Raw genomic sequence first — 18,849 nt, forward strand, 5'->3', positions numbered from 1 at the left:
AGTGTCTTCATGTCAGGACCCTGGGGAGGTAATACAGGAGCCAAGTTCTATGTGTGGCTTGTTCTTGGGAGTAAGGATAGAAGTGCACTGCCAGATAAAATACAATATGCGTGTGTGTTTGTAATATAAATGTATATATATATATATGTAGAGTCACACACAGAGACAGAGGACGTAAGGTAGTGACAATGATGACAGATGATCCCACAGGTGTAAGCGTAGGGCAGCACTGCGGGTTGACACTATACAGTGGCCAGGTGTAGGGTTGTAGTGTAGATGTTTTGGGGGATATAAGATGCAGTGTTACAGGGTACAGGCACATAGGATTCTGTGTAATGAAGGATGTGCACATGTGGGTGTAATGCTGTGGATCTCAAGCTTTGGTTTTCTTAAAGCCTTGCTCTCTATTAACAACAGTACATATTACTGGTGTAAACAACTTAGACAAGACATATAAGAGATTATACAGGAAAGCGCATCCCCCATTGGTGTAGGTGAGAGGAAGTATATACAATGTATTTCTCACTTTACCCCTCCGAGTGGTCTTGGCCCCACATAACATACAGGCCATCCCGGCAATTACTGATCCGCATGTGGGAAAGATAAACCTAGATAAGACCATTTCCCATCCAGCCAGTGAAGAATGAGCAGCACATTTACTGCAGTCCTTTCCGCCATGTCTGTGCCATTATCTCTATGTAATCATGTATAATGAAACATCTGCCATACACAATAGGGAATGACCTACTACTTGGTCACGCACAGCCCGACAGGATCAAGAATAAACATGAATGTAATATTGGGGATTGAGAAAGAACAGGAACTTATACAATAAATAATAGTATGTGTGTCGTACTTTGCAGTTTAGTTAGACCCACGATGTATCCTGGAGGAGGAGAGAGCGCCACCTGGAGGAAGGGTAGATTATGGAATTCAGTTTCATCACAAAGCACATGCCACAAAAAAGGAAACACCCACACCATAAAACATTAATAATAATATATTTTAATGAAAAATCTTAGCATCATCATATTCCTATCCAAAGACACTCAAAACTAACTTTTTTGTCCTTAATTTGACCTATGACAGAACCAGATGAGAACTGAAATCCTTTCTGCATTTTCAAACAAGTATTTTTTTTGTAGATTAAACAACCAGGTTAGCAAAATGTATCCAATACATACTTCTCTTATATCAAACAAGCTAGGTAATCCATACAATGTAGCTATACAGAGTATATACACTACACAACAGGGGTGAAGCCAAACTTGGTCCTGGATCAATAAGAACAGTCAGATATATTATATTCTGCTTGTTATACTGTTATAAGTCCATGTGCGTCACACGTCACTGTGAGTTATACCAGTGCTGTAAAGCTATACATTAAGCCCTTGTACGAGTGGCTGGATCGTGTCAGGGTTCCAGCTCACAGCTTCTCAAATTTCTAAAATAGAAACATTAATGAGGTTTCTGAGCAAACCAGACACATAGTAATTAGGAACCATATTGGTGCTGAAAAGAAACAACTGGCAGTGCCACGTAGACAATACCAGACACAAATACTTATATTTGGATACAGGATTTACAAACTATTGTGTCTGGTGTATTAAAAACGTGGATCATCAATAGAAATTTAAAGTGGTCTGGTTACTTACACTTAGTAGAGGCAGCCATTAGTATTCAGCAGTGACATCACTGAAACATGAGCCATATAGCCAGAATTATCATGGTTCTGCCCACACTGTATTTAGGTGACTGGTCCGACTTAAAAGGTGACTCCACAAAGAAAAATCATTGTGCCTAATTTAAATTGATATTCTGAGTATCACGACATGCTGGAATAACAGTTGTTACTTTAAACAGGACGTTTGCCTGAAATCAGCAGTTGGAAGACGCATGTGGCTGTAAATATAGGACACTCCTTAGTAACATCTGGAGCTACGGAAACAAATTGTGCACTGCAACGATGTTACCACGGAGAGTCAGATATTCACATGCAACGGCCATGGCCGAGTCTTCCAGTTTCTATCTAAGGCAGGAGTCAAGTATCGAGCGTTATTCCCAGAATTTGTAGTGATCAGCAAGATTTAAGTGGACAAACTAATTTGTTTTATCATTTGTGTGTAAACGTACCCTTAGGCCCAAACACTAGACATGATACGTTATAAGATAGGGTGAATGTACAGATTATAATTCACATGCTGGTTTATTCTGAAAGTAATTCCACACTACTCATCTGCCAGCTACAGTGACAATGGCTTGTCCTGATTCAGAGTATACAGTATAGCCGCTATAACCAGCAGAAATGTTACTTCTGATCACAGCAAGTATTCCGTTGTCATGGAAACAGCCTTTGCTCTTACTGTGCTGTGTGTTACACACAATAGAATAAACGCTGCACTTTTTTTAGCTAGAAAAGCTGGAGCTACTTTAGAAACACATCGAAGTAAAATGCTCCTGATATCTCGCTCATAATAGCAGCTATTCAGCCGCGTGAGTTCTAGCTTGAAAAGCGCGGTGTTCAATCTCCGCTATGTTATGTGCATCGGCCTCACACACAATAGTCGCTAAACGATTTATTTTCTGCGTCTGTTTTCGGTCTCGCCGGGTGTAAAAGGAAACTGATCACATGACATGCAGTTTGGCTCTACCCCTCTCAGACATTTGAAAACATCAAAAGCTTACAGCTACAGGCTCAAAAACAGAGATCGGAAAAACAAAGGACAATAAAATTAACAAATGTGACCTTCACATTGATTACAAGAACTGTAGAAATAATCGTAACATTTCCAAAACGGCACTTATTTTCCAAAAATGGGCACAAAAATAGATATCGTCGCCACCAAGAACAATGGGGTACTATAAAAATGTTAAAAGCCAGATACAAGTATATAAAATGTGTATATTTTTTTTTTTTTTTTTTTAAACATTGTGTACATTTAAAACAAAAAGAAAGCTATCTTTGCCAACAGATTAATATACATGCTAGGTGTTTAAAGTGAGTTCAGAGGCATTGAGGAATCCCAATAACCGAATTGTGTAGGTTCACCAAGAATCAAGGTCTAGAAGGGAAAGAAAAAAACAAGAGAAAAAAAACAAAACAAAAACTAAAAAAAACCTCATAGAAAGCAGGAGCACCCCAAATCAATAACTCCCGGCACCCGGATGTTTTACTTCCAAGATGCTGAGTGCAAACAGCTTAAAGGCAGAGTGTGTCTTATTAGGACAGAGACATGGTGCTGGGCGTTATAACCTGTGCCACTACTCAGACACTATAAATATCTGTATTATACAACCAATAGTGTTAGACGTTCACATAAAGATGTACGCGGCAGAGCATGATATACCGTTTCCAAACATGGATTAACCAAACACGCCTACACATACCACCTGAACCTCCTTTCCCAAACAATGTTATTCACATGCATCGCATGATAACACTCAAGTACTGAACAATTTGCATACGTGTGCTCACCTCTATGAAGGCTGGATCATGCTCAGGGACTGGACGAATGGTTAGGGACATGCAAATAGGACAATTGCACTGTAATCAAAAACCAATCAGATAGTATCTTTCACTTGTGTAATGTGCAGTGTAACGGTCACAACTGAGACAGGATTGGCTGCTACTGGCAGAACGTTATTACAGCAGAGCTATGAGTGCAGCCATGGGCCTTGGAGGTGAACCTTACCAGCTGGGCAATATCTGACCTCGCATTCACCATGTCACGCAGTGCCAGATAGCCAGGTTGTCTAAGGACTATTTCTCCAGTAAAATCTGATGGGGGAAGAAATAAATAATAATAATAATCATAATTTTAAAAAAAATACTAATTCTTATGCAATACAAATATCTTTCTTCACTCTGGCAGAGGATATGTAGTTCTCTCAGAAGGGGCGATGACTGTTGATAATCCAGATTGAAACAATCTTTCTGGAATTTTAGACAAAAAACGTAACTATTCATGTCAGACTATATGTAAAGAGGCTTGTTCCAGGTGGTGCACTAAAGTCTCCCTTATCTGCTATTAAATGTTGTTAAATATAAAAGTGAACCTTTATTTCTTATTCCTTAAATTTAATATAATAAAACAGAACTATATATATATATATATATAACATTTTTTTATTCTATTAATTTTAAGGAACAAATAAAGGTTCATTTTAATATAGAACGTTTTAATATAAATAGTTTACCAGACAATGAGTGAGAATGCAGTGCCCCTCTTTCCTCTTTGTCACCAATACTGAAACCAGTGTAGAAGTTGCGCCCCATAATCAACAAAAGTGTCAACTCTTCAATTGAAATATAGGGTAAAATATCTCCTAACAATTGTTGCGACAGAAAACACTTGTTTCTATATTTACTAAGAACAATGGTACATTTGATGGACCACGTCATCGTTTCAATGCCTAGGTCCAGTATCGGTGAATCCCACATACTGCTCACCAGGAGATGTACCGAAGTCTGCCGGTGGCTATTAGATTCTGCAGACTTTAGTAAATATATTCATATTAAGATACGAGGGTGCCACACACGGCACCTTTAGTACCATTGACACACCTCTGTATGAGGACAGAATGAACACACTCCATCTATACCCTGAATGGGCATTAAGCCAACAGTGTTTTCCTTATAGGGTTGGAAACAAAGAGGAACAGAACTCGCCAATTTGTAAAACAAAGGAGTTTAGCTAGTTACTGCCTGAGCGATGTCACTGGCAGAGAAATGTGGTACTGAATGGTATAATGTACCACCGGGGCTATACTTCTGGCTGCCAGCTGTGTGTGCGAGGGCAATAAGCAGAGACTTGTGTAAATATATGCATGTTATATGTACACTATTTAAATCGTACCTTTTACTCTTATTTTAGTACCTTTGCAGATACAATTCAGGGAGGTTTTCCCGACCCCAGCACAGGGAGTCCATGCTGTGATGTCACAACAAAGGGCGTGGCTAACCAGACGCATATAGCGCAGTGGGCACACTGGTAGAAAGTGTGATAATACTCTGTAGTGTAGGGAGAGCTGGGTCTGGATTACACAAGATAAGATTTTGTCCTTAGATTACTACGTGGCAGAGCTCTGGGGTTCAGAAATCATCTCAAAACAAAATTCCTGCTAACACATAGCTCCAGCCGCACCCAATCACGAGTATCTGGCCCCACACGCTGTTTATTAGCATTAAAACCAGGTGTTACACAATCCCAAGGGTGCACCTGTCTGCCAAATCCTCTCCCATCCTCCTTCCCCACCCACCGGTGTTACTTCTATTAGCAGCACACACTTCTGTCAGCGGGAAGACATAATGTCACCGCTCCCTCACCTACACTGTACAAGACCCGGTGTACCTCCAGGTAACATCACAGCATTCCAACATCTTACCATCTACAAAATCTCAGATCAAAAATGTCCAGTTTACCCCCCATAATCCGATGACCTCTTCTGTGCAGACTGTGTCTTGGTTGAAGGAGATATATATATTATATATAAATATAATGCTGCGCTCTGTCTTGGGACCAAGGTCTTCTCACTTAATGGTCACCGTTTACCTATGTTACAGGTTAGTGTGTAGATTTGGCTACCAGAGCCCACTGATTGCCGCTATTATTGGCCTAACTGTGCCTCTTGTATGATCGTTAGTAGAATCTCAACAGGACAGGTCCAGATATTCCACATTATTAGCTTATTATCTACCGGTGGCAGAAACACCACGTTCTCTTCTAGCGCCGGTGGTGGCTATATACGCCACCAGCACTCTCCATGGGGACCAGAAATCCCTACACCTGGGATTCATCACTTCAGGTAATGCTTACAAAAAATAATAATAATAATAATAATAATAATAAACTCCTAGAAAGTAGGAGAATTAGCATTTTTAGGCATAATAAAAGGGTTAGTAAATAAGAAGAAAACACAGGTAATATTGTCAATATAAAGCAACAGCAGCAGTACTATCAGTAAAACATTAACCAATCAGAACGTAGCTCATCTAGAAGAAACATCTTGTGCTTGCTGACTTAGAACCGTAAAATGATATTAGTCAAGCTGAATGTCCTTACAACTCTTGGGGGTAATGCAATATGCTGAATCAAGCTGATCCGTCCATTAGGAGATGATTTGTACGCTTCTCTTTGCTGGTGAACACGTTTGGTCTAAAAATCTCTGAAATTAAAACACCGGAAAGCAAGGACAGTTGAGATAAATCTCTGTACCAGCGCTGCAACAGTCCCACTGAGACAACACAGGTCACTCCTCACATTAAAATACACTCCAATCATGTAACACAATTACATTAAAATTTTCAAGCTTCCTATGATAAAGGGAAAGTTGTGGGGGTCTCAGTGTCACCGTAACACCAGAGGATTCCTGCTGCAACGCACACAATGCAGGGTAAGCCCATCGTACGACACCAGGGGCCGTCACTGGTGTGGCAACCTCCGATGCACCATCCTACCGCTGGCTGCACAAACAGAGATGTAGTAGGATGACAACCAGCGTGTGAATGGGATGAAAGAAGAAAAGGCTCCTCGGATAAATGGTTGTAGGTTCCAGCATTCTGCCGGTGGTGGAAGTGGCCGCCCTCCGCTGATCGGTGATAGGAAACGAGAGAAGACCGTGGTGTGCATCCTGTTAATGTCCTCAGGGCCTCAGAAAATATAAAGTAAACCAGAATTAACCAAACACAGGCAGTTCCCAAAGGAGGAGGAAAACAATAAGAATGAAAAAATACGCATCGGGTGAAATACGGGCTAAGAGCAGATATTTCCAGACGTCGGCTATTCAACAGCGATGGAAGCCACCTCTGTTTTTGGGGTGTCATCTCTGCTGGTTTCTTCCATAGGGCTGGCCTTGGCAGGCTCGGTCATTTCATCCTCTTCCCCCTCCTTCTCAGCAAGGCCACCCAGGGAGCCCAGGGGAAACGTGCTCTCACAGTTCTGTGTGGAGGAGACCTGGGAGATGACAGGCATTTGGACAGAGGAGTTGCTTTCAAAGCTGTGTTCTGCCAGCTCGTACTGCCCAAGGGCCTCTTCCTGCTCCTGGCTCAAGTAATCCGGTACTAGGAAATCGCTGGGGAGAGAGAGACAGACACAAGAGAATCAACCACCGACCAACCTTTGCCTGACCCTTCTAGCTAGTCTGTAGGATGACGGCCCCCTCCCCGAAACCAACCTCTCACTGACCCTTCTAGCTAGTCTGTAGGATGACGGCCCCCTCCCCGAAACCAACCTTTCACTGACCCTTCTAGCTAGTCTGTAGGATGACGGCCCCCTCCCCGAAACCAACCTCTCACTGACCCTTCTAGCTAGTCTGTAGGATGACGGCCCCCTCCCCGAAACCAACCTCTCACCGACTCTTCTAGCTAGTCTGTAGGATGACGGCCCCCTCCCCGAAACCAACCTCTCACTGACCCTTCTAGCTAGTCTGTAGGATGACGGACCCTCCCCGAAACCAACCTCTGCACTGACCCTTCTACCTAGTCTGTAGGATAACGGCCCCGTCCCGAAACCAACCTCTCACTGACCCTTCTAGCTAGTCTGTAGGATGACAGACCCCTCCCCGAAACCAACCTCTGCACTGACCCTTCTAGCTAGTCTGTAGGATGACGGCACCTCCCCAAAACCAACCTCTGCACTGACCCTTCTAGCAAGTCTGTAGGATGACGGCCCCTCCCCGAAGCCAACCTCTCACTCACCCTTCTAGCTAGTCTGTAGGATGACGACCCCCTCCCCGAAACCAACCTCTTACTGACCCTTCTAGCTAGTCTGTAGGATGACGGCCGCTCCCCAAAACCAACCTCTGCACTGACCCTTCTAGCTAGTCTCTAGGATGACGGACCCTCCCCAAAACCAACCTCTGCACTGACCCTTCTAGCTAGTCTGTAGGATGACAGACCCCTCCCCGATACCAACCTCTGCACTGACCCTTCTAGCTGGTCTGTAGGACCCTCCCCACAAGCAACCTCTCACTGACCCTTCTACCTAGTCTGTAGGATGACGGACCCTCCCCACAACTAACCTCTGACTGACCCTACTAGCTAGTCTGTAGGATGACAACCCCCTCCCCAAAACCAACCTCTGCACTGACCCATCTAGCTGGTCTGTAGGAGGACAGCCCCTCCCCGAAACCAAACTACTATGAGATAACCAAACCCAAAGGACAAGTTTATATAAACCATATATACAAAATACCTAACCGGGCTGTACCCCCACCACTACCAGCCCAGTAACAGCAATCAGCAGGAGAACCCTGAAAGGGTGAGGTGGCAGCCATACCTGTACTGGGCGGCTTGTCACCGGCATTGGTCTTAATCAAACATCTCGTTACCATCTCAAGCAACAGCATATATAAAATAATCTAAAATCCTGTCTACATAGACTGATGAGGACGTAATAGAAGAGACCCATGACAGAGAGAGATAAAGATAGACTGATGATAATGAGATATATAGGTACATATGATATAAAACAATGATATATAGAGATAGATTAAGACACAAGATAAATAGATAGGATATAGACTGATAGGTAGACATACGAGACAGACAGACAGACAGACACTATGATTAAATGAATAGGCTGCGGAAATTAGAAAACAGGTGAGAATGCTGAAGATGAAATCTATCATTAGACATAAAACTCAGGGTTGTCTGATCGCCTCACTTTCCAGGTAAGGTCATAAGAGTAGATTTACGAACACTTCTAAAAAGGAAAAGTGGAGGTGTCTGCAGCCAATCAGATTCTAGCTAGCATTTTATAGAATGTCCTAAATAAATGATGGCTGTAACCTGATTGGTTGCATTAGGCGACACTTTTGCTTTTTAGAAGTTTTAGTAAAGGACAATCTGTCACACGGTTACAGCGACCAGCAAATGGCGTAGAGAAGGGATCTAACGGACAATTCTATAGGAGAACCAGCCCGCTGCACACATACATATATACCTTGATTGTAGGGTGTGTGTTATTAAATATAACCTATATAATCGTAATTATCATCACATATTGTACTGGGTTAGGATTATCCTTTACCTCTCATTTTTGCCTAATCTGTATTTTAGATCAGATGTCTCTTGAAGGTATAAACATTAAATATATTCATGATCAGAGAAAACATACAAAATATATATTTTGATGATCTTTTCCTTAAAATATTCTGAAGGACTAGGAAATTCCAAGGGATGTGTAACTAGAGTTATTTGGTGTGATGTGAGTTAGGATATAGTCACACCTGTCATATCCTGGCCAATCACCATGATCATTAAAGGATCAGAACTATCAGCAACTTGGCCACACGCTGTCTGTAGACTGATCAGCCCAGCGAGTCTGTCTGCTGCCAGAAGCTGGACATGAATGGAGCCTCCCTCACAAGTGCAATATGGGTTATCACTGTCATTCTAACCCAGCAAATGTTAAATAAGAAAAATATACACACACTATAATATATATATATATATATACACACACACACTGCTGGTGCATGTTACCTGTCATTCTCTCTATATCTTCCCTAGATTTCACCAACCGGCTCATGAACTCTATGTTATGTGTCCACTGTTGTTACTCATTGAATGCTAGACAACATGTACTACATTGTAAGTTCTTCTTTAATGCAAGGAAATGTCCGATTAGTTGCTATGACCAACTTTTCTATCTAGAGGTCATTAGTCAATGTCAATCTTTGCTACCAGTTATGATTCTGTGCATGTGTGATCAACAAGTATCCCATAGGACTGGGGTTAGGGTGGAGATGGCCGGGGAACATCTCACTAACTGGGTTACTTCATTATTTAATAATATAGATGAAAACACCATTCCCACAACAGATTCTGCATGTATAGAAACATCAAAAATATTTTAACATGTTCCCTCAAAAATGATGGCCTAACGCATATGCTTATAATTCTTCTAACATTAAGAGATGCATTAAGATATTAAACTAGCGGTAACAAGTAGGTGCCATTGTGTCTCAATCTACTAACTAAGGGACAATGTACAGTTCTTGGCCAATTAAAGATAAACACCCTAAATGGGGAAAAACAACGAGAATGTTACTGATAGCACAACTCCTATAGATATTTTAAGTAATAAGTAAATTGTGCCATCGTTTGACATCTATCTTCGTTTAATGTGTCCACTGCATGTATGTTACCTGTAAAGTCAGGCAAATCTTACAAATTTCCACTGAAACGGTAAATGGGATTATCAACTGTTCAGTGTTACCCTGATATTCTCCTGCAGCTCCCTACTCCATTAGAGGTGAGGCCCCTCCCAACCTTTAGGACAGAGTCTCCTACAGGTTTAAAAGAAAAAAAGATTCTGAAGGTGAGTTACTATGACATCACTGACCACGCCCCGCTGTAGGAATCCACCAATCCATATAGTGCCCTTCAGCACAACAAGTCTGCAAAACTGTCATTCAAACTCTGCCACTTTAGAGGAGCAGCTTCCTCCTGCTACAGAGGAGTAAAAGAGCTTGGTGGATATATCTAGTTACGTGTTATTTCATGTATACACAGCCTTACATATACATTAATGTCACATAGTGCTTTACTTGGTACTTGAATAAAGTATATTGAGCCTATGTGCTATTATTGGAACAAATAAACAGGATTGTACATCCGTATATATGTATATTATGAATGGCTGACAGAGGATGAACTTGCTGCACAGCGATTATAATCTTCGTTTCCGTTTTGTACCTGTATTTAATGTATCTGTTCAGTGCTATATAAAATATCTGATATGTATACATACTGAATAACAATACTACAGTTCATGTATCGACATTTCTTAAATGTCCTTTAAAATGATTGTTTTTCTACCAAAACAGATAGTCTGCGGTCAGGTGGAGACGGTCTGGGACACGGATTCTGAGAAAACATTATTTCATAGTCGTGATTTCCAGCAAGGAACCGGAGCTGTTTATGTGGATTTATAAAGAGTCCAGTAACACATTAGTACAGAGATATACAGGGATAATGAACTACAGGCCTTCTATGGGCAATCAGAGGACAGACGGGACGAGGTGCCGCAGCAGTGAGCGCTACTTACTGGGCCACAACTTTATTTACACAATCTTACAACCCACAGAGGGAAAAACAAGGTCACAGATCTCATTTATTTTGCCAGCAAATAACTTGGCCCAGAGAGAACTTGGAATTGTGTTACACAGCAGAATAAAAACAAGATTTCTGGTAGTAAAATGACTGAGGACAGGATGTCTCCCAGCAGCAGTAATACTGGGTCTATGGAGGGTCCGTCTAACCCACAGCCCTGTATATACATCTAATGTATTATCTAGAAGACGACAAGTGCCACCTGACCCAATACAATGTATAACCCCAAATCTTTCATAATAACCTCTTAAAGTATAACAGCCCCTTGGGGCACGGGTCTGTGATTGGGAATCGTTTGACCTAAAATGTAAGATCTTAGATTAAAAGAAACGCAGAACAGAGTTTCCTCAGTGTTATTTTGTTATCTTTAATAAAAAGAAAAAAATGTTTAAGAAAAACGTACTTGTCAAAAACCATTTACTAAAAGAATGTGACTAGCAGGCCCCGCCCACCGCGACCAGCAGGCCCCGCTAATTGTTACCAGGGTGATTCAATCCCTTGAAGCCCTGAGGAGGATGTGGTCAATGTTCACAGCACACTGTGAAGGAGTAATAGGCTTTAGATACAGGAATCAGGGAGTGTAATGACCGGTTCTCAATCTCTTTCTTTTAAATATAATTTTTGAACAAAAAAAAAAGTCAGTTATCTACTAATAAAATCATCTGGCCGTGTTTGTATATATCCATTTCTGTATCTATTTGTCCAATCACAACACACACTGGTAAACACTGGTGTGTCCATTAACTAACCGCAGGGACGCGTGAAACGCTGACAGATATTTATACATTTATACTGTATGCATTCCCCAGTATGAGCGTGTAAAGGAATATTTGGTTATCATGGCGCTGCCCCTCTGCTGCCTCCTTGCTGTGCACCTCACCTGCTCTGGAAGTAGTTTGCTAGCTCTGACGCTTCGTGATTCAGGCTCCTCAGGTGCACGATTAAATTTCCAGAGTTGGTGAACATGGCGCCGCATGTTTTGCACTCGTATATCCGAGGCTTGCGGATAATGTGCCGGGAAACCCGCATGTGGTGTTTGTATTCCCCGAAGGAAGTGAATGTGGCACTACATATCTGGCACCGGAAACAGCGTTTACCTTCGTGTTTCAGCCGATGCATCTTTAGGGAGTAAGCCCGAGTGAATTTTTTCCCACAGCGATCACATTGAAATGGTTTAATTCCTAGAAGAGAGAGAACAAGGTAATCACTACAAGTCACCGATGTTTCACATACAGATCACTCTGGTATTATTGAACGGCATTCGCGACTGTTCTGTATATGGAAACTCATACTATACAATGAATGGTCCTTTAGATCAATAGGCTGGTATACTGGAAGGTTGTGGAGCTAATCAGTCAGGTTTGAAATAGAAAACATTTCAATTGACAAATAAACCTTTGCTAGATTTATGAACAATAATTTGGAACAATAGCTTGGGAAGGTAAAACCATTCCTGAGCACGAATTACACAAAAATATCATTACGCAGATAGTAAAAATAAAGTGCTATAAAACAATTATGTCATTAAACCAACTTGCTTAAGTGAATATATTGTTTTTTTATACATATTTGCACTTTGTGGTAAGATGAGCTTTGTAGCTGCACCATACTTCTGAATGTAATACTGCCACACACACTGGGGTATCCCCAATATATGATCCCCAAATCATAATGATCCTATGAAAATGCATCAGATGATTATTGGTTCTCTCTCAACCACACTATCTGGCCCCAGATGCTCAGTCCATATGCTGAACATACACATCTTATAAATGTGTTCAAACTGGACATTCAGCTGGGTTTAGCCACTGTAACGTAACCAAACTAAGCAGTGCTTATATAGGAAGCCAATGCTCAGTTTGTAAGACACACACACACACGCCACGAGCCCCGCCACGCTCGGCCTGTAGGACAGACGCCCGTCTTGGGCCCGGCCAGTAGGATAGATACCAGCCACGGGCCCGGCAACGCTCGGCCGGTAGGACAAACACCCGCCACGCTCGGCCGGTAGGACAGACTCACAACACGTGCCCCACAACGCTTAGCCTGTAGGACAGACGCCCGCCATGGGCCCCGCAACGCTCAGCCTATAGGACAGATGCCCGCCACGTGGCCCCGCAACACTCGGCCTATAGGACAGATGCCCGCCACGGGCCACGCAACGCTCGGCCTGTAGGACAGACGCTCGCCAAGGGCCCCGCAACGCTCGGCCTGTAGGACAGACGCTCGCCAAGGGCCCCGCAACACTCGGCCTGTAGGATAGACGCCCGCTATTGGACCCTCAATGCTCGGCCTGTAGGACAGACGCCCGCCACGGGTCCTGCAATGCCCGGTCTGTAGGGCAGACGCACGCCACGGGTCCTGCAATGCTCGGCCTGTAGGACAGACTCACAGAAAGGTAACTGGGTACTAACCAGAATGTATGAGCATGTGCTGCTTTAGGTTCTGGATTCGGGTGAAGCGCACTCCGCAGGTGGGGCACTGGAAAGGTCTGTCGGGCCCATTAGGACTAGGCCGTTCTGTGCTGCTTGTGGAAGGAGTCAGGTACAGCTGGTAGGGATACTGCACATTTTCCAATCTAAGGACAAAGACAACATTATTAGGATTACAGCTTCCTTAAATTCTATATATGGAACCCCAGCCCTCTCTTCCCCTCCCTGACAATGTGATGTCACCAAGTTTCCCTGCACCGCTACAAGTGTCACATATGGGTAACGTTGGTTGTGATTACCTTGTATCATCTCAGTATAATCCTAATAGATGCACAGAGTACAGAGGAGAAGCCATTAATAATACATAACTAGCACTGGTAAGATATACGGACACTGCTCAGGACTGCTCTGCACTGTAACTACTTTCAAAGTCTTTTGTTTCTGCTTCTTCCCCATCTCCCATTTAGACTGTAATGTTTTTGGGGTAGGATCCTCCCTCGCTGGGCCCTCATATTGACAGGAGTTATTTTAAAGCGTTTAGCAAGTGCTCGCAAAGCCTATTACATCGCCTTTGTAGGGGAAGCCCCAAAAATCATAGAAAAGAACCTGTGCACATTTTCTGGGAATGTCAATGTTGCCTACAGCTCTCCATGGAGTTACAGGTAAGGTACAAGGTATAGCTGATCTGACTTAATATACTACCAGAATACATTATGCTTCTAATGCTCAGTTACAGAGAGGACAAAGTACAGGGTCTTGCCTACATCTATGTAGTGAGCCCCTACTGGACTAGGTAAACCTACTGACCCAGCTTACTCTCAAACATGTGTTAATGGTGCCTCCCAGTACAGGATGTGCCCATTCCCTATAAAGGGAAGAGGATTATGGGAAGATACAAGAACAATGACAAACTGCTTCCAGAATATTGTTTGCCAAAAGTCTGTAAAACCTTCATAGAAGCTAGCTGAAGTGGTTGGACCAAAATCTAATTATACGGTCTTCTCTTAATATGTACATTAAACAATTCAAGAGGGGAAAAATAAAAATTGGAATACAATGCCTGGTGCCCCCAACATCTGGCTCAGCAGAGCACCCGAGTGATGAACGGTAGAGGAGTGAATGATATCAGCATTGTGAGGTGGAGCAGTGTCACGTGTGAGTATATTACAATTTTGGAAACTGATACTGGAATATCAGTATGTGCCCTTTTTGGGGCAGAATTGTCAGCTTCACTAGAAATGTGTAGGGTACAAATAGTTAAAACAACTGAGTCCATTCTGCCACCAGCCCTTGTAATAAAATAAACCTTTCTGTTATTACATTGGTCATAACATTTATAGAAATGTGCTTTCCCATGCATTGAAGGTGCAAAAGGCACCCAATTATAATTATAAGTCGACACCTGTTTATCACCCCTGTGCTGGGGTGAAAAATGCGCTGCATGCACCCCCGCCCCGTCCGAAAAGGGGAACATCATTTTCACATGCAACATCTATGCAGAGACACATGGCAGCTGGACTGCGAAGGCACTAACCTCATCTATTACGTTCTGCGACACTAATACACGCAGTACAGCAAGTGCTGTATTGTTACATTCTAACTGTACTGTACAGGATGGAAACAGACAAGATATGATGTGCACATACCGGTCATCATCATCTGCATGGACATTGGTGTTGGCCGTTCCCTGGAGTGTGGGTAGTCCCTCCCCGACACCCTCATCGATGGAGCCTAGATTAGAGAACACGGGTCATGTACTGAATGATGTAACAGCAAGAAACGCTGGAACCCATCTAATGTTCATGTGATTATAAGGCAGTCGTAGAGCTTACTATCCGGCACACACACCACTAACCTCTCTTCAGCTTATAGTGACATAAATCATTAGCAGGTTCCTCCACAGCTACCTGTCTATGACAAGACTACTAGTATTTCACTGGTATCACTATCTCCATGAAGAATAAGGGAACAGGATATGTGAAAGGGAGGAGACACTCTTCTATGTAACAACTAGACAGATAGGGGTATTATTTTCCTCTATGCCTCATGAAAACAGAGATACAGGTGAAACGCGTTGGTTCTCCTATCCTGCCAGGATAAGGCAAGTTGTCCAGAGTGAAGGATCCTCACTGTTACTTCTAATAGTGATTGATGTCACTTATTCTCCCCTGCGGACTACAGACTGAATTAGTTCTCTCCTGTACTGCAGTGAATATCCAGGGGTCAAACAGCGGTGCCGCGGTCCTGAGACTGGTGAATTATACATTAAGGCTTATTACAGAAGTGTCTATGCCATTTTATTGGGATGAAGGGGGCATAAAGTGCTTTTGGTCCTATTCTTAGGTCCCTTTATCTTAAATTTCTCTGCCACATAATCCTTTCATCGTCTCTGAATTTTACGGCAGTGTAATAATCTACATGTAGTGGTCTAGTAATTTCATTTCCCTGTTGTGAGATCATTACCCTGCTCTAGGCACAGTAACACAGACATGTTTAAAGTTACTGTCGACTTATGGTCCCTGCCTATAGGGGAAGTGTCATCTTACCCCATCTATATACACACACCGAACATCCAGGTCATGGCCAATGTCTGTGCAATAATCTAGAGAATACATTATTATTATACCCAACTATAATATTGTGTGTACCTATGTTGCTCACAATTCTTCCATAATAATAAGAGGACTTCAAATAAATATTTTTCTTTTTGTAAATGTAACCAAGCTGAGCTCCAACATTAATTATATCCAGAGTCAGAAAGATTTATACATGATGGACGCTTGTCTAGCTCTTTCCTTGTGCTGCTGCACTTCCTACTTCAGTACATGTAACCCCCCGTGTTTAGTAGATCCTTCGTTTCCTGAAGCTAGCGGTGTGACCATCTATCTCTCTGCAACAGTGATCAGGATTCACCACTAGCTATAGTCATCCAGAAGTGGGCAGTCCCCCTAACAGGAACAACTGAACTCTCTCCCATTCATGGCCAGAAAATAGAAATAATGATTCAAATCGCATCACATACAGTGACCCACTGGCACCCCATGTACCTGCATGGGAGGAGGGTTTAATAGATATATGGAGATCACAGGCACACGTGTATGGGGTCATATGAACCAATAGATACCATCACCATACTCAGCAGCGGGATGGTAATAGCTGTTAAAGGAGGATTATTCATATGTAGAACTGCACCACAATGTTATTTTGCTTTGAGACAGAATAGTAATTATGTAGAATAACCTCAAAATTATACCTTGTTGTCATAGTAATTTATGATTGACAAATTGGTATTAATACACAACGATTTAAGAGCTTCAATTAATTATCAGTCCCCATAACAAAGATGAGGAAAGTGGAAAGTATTCAAATGACTTCACTGAAATGTACAAGGGCCAGAAGAGTAATTCATTCCTTGCTGGGCAAATCAGCCTTTCAGTAGTGGAACATTCCTAATAACGGGATATTATGAAGTGATTAGATGTAATGTTTGCACATTGACGTTGTCAGATGAGATTAATGGTGGGATGGGCGACCGGACACAAAGTGGTCATTTCTAGTAATCTAAACAATACCAGGGAATTATCTACAACTGTTTATTAATGAGCTACTTATAGCATGAAAAATACCTTACCAAAGAAGGCTGTAGTGGAATATCAAAAGCACTGCAGGGCTATCATATATACTGTACTTCAAGGAGCACAGCTATGGTAAAATTCTGGTTTGTGGGTTCAGAATAACCCCAGTGTTTTGAGATTGTAACCAGCGCAGATCAGCATATGCTGTGACCTATGGGCCAGTCACTCACTGCCCCCTCTGTGGTTTCCTGCTGCCTCCATTCCCCTCACTCATGTAACTGACCCTGTCACATGCAGCCGTGTCCTCCCTAACACATCAGTTATCTCCGGATATACTCTGTGCTGCTGGAGGACCCTGCTCCTTCCACTAAATAACTCTCAGTCTGTGGCTTCCTGTTACCTCCATTCCCCTCCTCACATCATGTCACTGCCCCTGTCACATGCAGCTCTGTCCTCAGTAACAAAATATGGTGACATGCAGGGTGAGCAGGACTTGGAGATTGACAACATAAAGGTGCTCGGACTAGTCACACGCTTTAACATAGGTAAAAGGGGGAATGAAAAAAGCAATTTAGAATAATTACAATTTTTTAGTGAGTAATACTATAAATATCCCTTAACATGTGAACAGAAAATGATTTGTAGGTTACAATCCAAGGTCCGGACTTTCCTCTAAGTGTACTAATGACATTTACATCTGGATCTGCAGCATTACTCATTACAAACTGTGGCTGGACCACCTAGTAATAAAACTTATTGTATACATTTAATTTAATTAGTGGCACAGTGCGCCAATATATATCATTGCAAATGTACTAAATTTTTGTATTGGAAATGTATTGATTTCCGAGGCCATATGCCATGTTGGAGGAAATTTGTTTTTGTAACTGCTGATAAAAGGAAATCTAATGCTAATTATGCCTTTGATGTGTAAGTGACCAACACATAATTTTAGCCTGAATACAGAGCAGGGGGTCTTTACATGTCTATCCTTTATATTCTGTCGTGTTAAAAATCCAAATTTAGAGAACATATTACATTCTGATGCTAAACATCTGATGTAATATCTCAGACTTTGTGGAGCCAGCTAGGTTAAGGGAGCTGGGATAGCCCCTGCCAACATGTGTTTAATAAAATACAAAATACAGCTCTATATACTGTTTAACTGTAGTATTCCATCTGTACTTCTGTATGATCACTAGTACCTACAACTAATGTGTAAGATCCCTTGAAGGCTTGAAGATTTTGCCTGACGCCTATTGCCTGCTGTATCCTGTAAACAACAGATAAGAGATTACACTCTAATCCGTTCCCCGGCTGTCCTGAACCCAGCATCTCAGAGTCAACTCTCTGCCCGCTACCCAGCAGCCCTGATCCATAGTAAGCGGTCAGTAGGTACCAGCTATAATCTGGTGGTTGAGTGTCTGGTGGCAGGCGACACCAGTAGGAGTGGTCAGTAACAGTCATTTATGGACAGTGAGAAAGAAACCCAGATACACTGTGTAATGTCCCTTCTCCTCCTCACCAACAGATCGGATGGCAAAGTAAGTCCATCCGGTCACACAACCCAATTGGAAAGTGTCTGCATCATGTGTATTTATGACAACAGAATATTAACACTAGTGATTATCCCATATCTAAGCCTTTACTTGTAGCTCTCTCACATTATTACAGTTCTCTTACAGCGTATTTGTCTCCTGTTCAGGAAGCCGCACAGAGAGCCATG

The 18,849-nt window shown here is 42.4% G+C and overlaps 1 protein-coding gene across 2 annotated transcripts in view; it reads right to left on the minus strand.

The window, feature by feature from the left end:
- Positions 1–984: 984 nt before the first annotated feature.
- ZBTB44 (zinc finger and BTB domain containing 44) overlaps positions 985–18,849 on the minus strand; it is a 40,813-nt gene continuing 22,948 nt past the window's right edge. The window contains exons 3-6 of one of the 2 annotated variants that reach the window (XM_075190559.1): positions 15,195–15,279; positions 13,531–13,694; positions 11,997–12,297; positions 985–7,071 (exon numbers count right to left, since the gene is read on the minus strand). In XM_075190559.1, the coding sequence (XP_075046660.1) occupies positions 6,780–7,071; positions 11,997–12,297; positions 13,531–13,694; positions 15,195–15,279 (842 nt within the window). In that variant the 3' untranslated portion in view covers positions 985–6,779. The remainder of the gene's footprint in view (positions 7,072–11,996; positions 12,298–13,530; positions 13,695–15,194; positions 15,280–18,849) is intronic. The other variant, XM_075190560.1, reaches the window with a different exon arrangement.

The sequence above is a fragment of the Mixophyes fleayi genome, chromosome 11, assembly GCF_038048845.1.
Source record: "Mixophyes fleayi isolate aMixFle1 chromosome 11, aMixFle1.hap1, whole genome shotgun sequence".
Classification (NCBI taxonomy): domain Eukaryota; kingdom Metazoa; phylum Chordata; class Amphibia; order Anura; family Limnodynastidae; genus Mixophyes; species Mixophyes fleayi.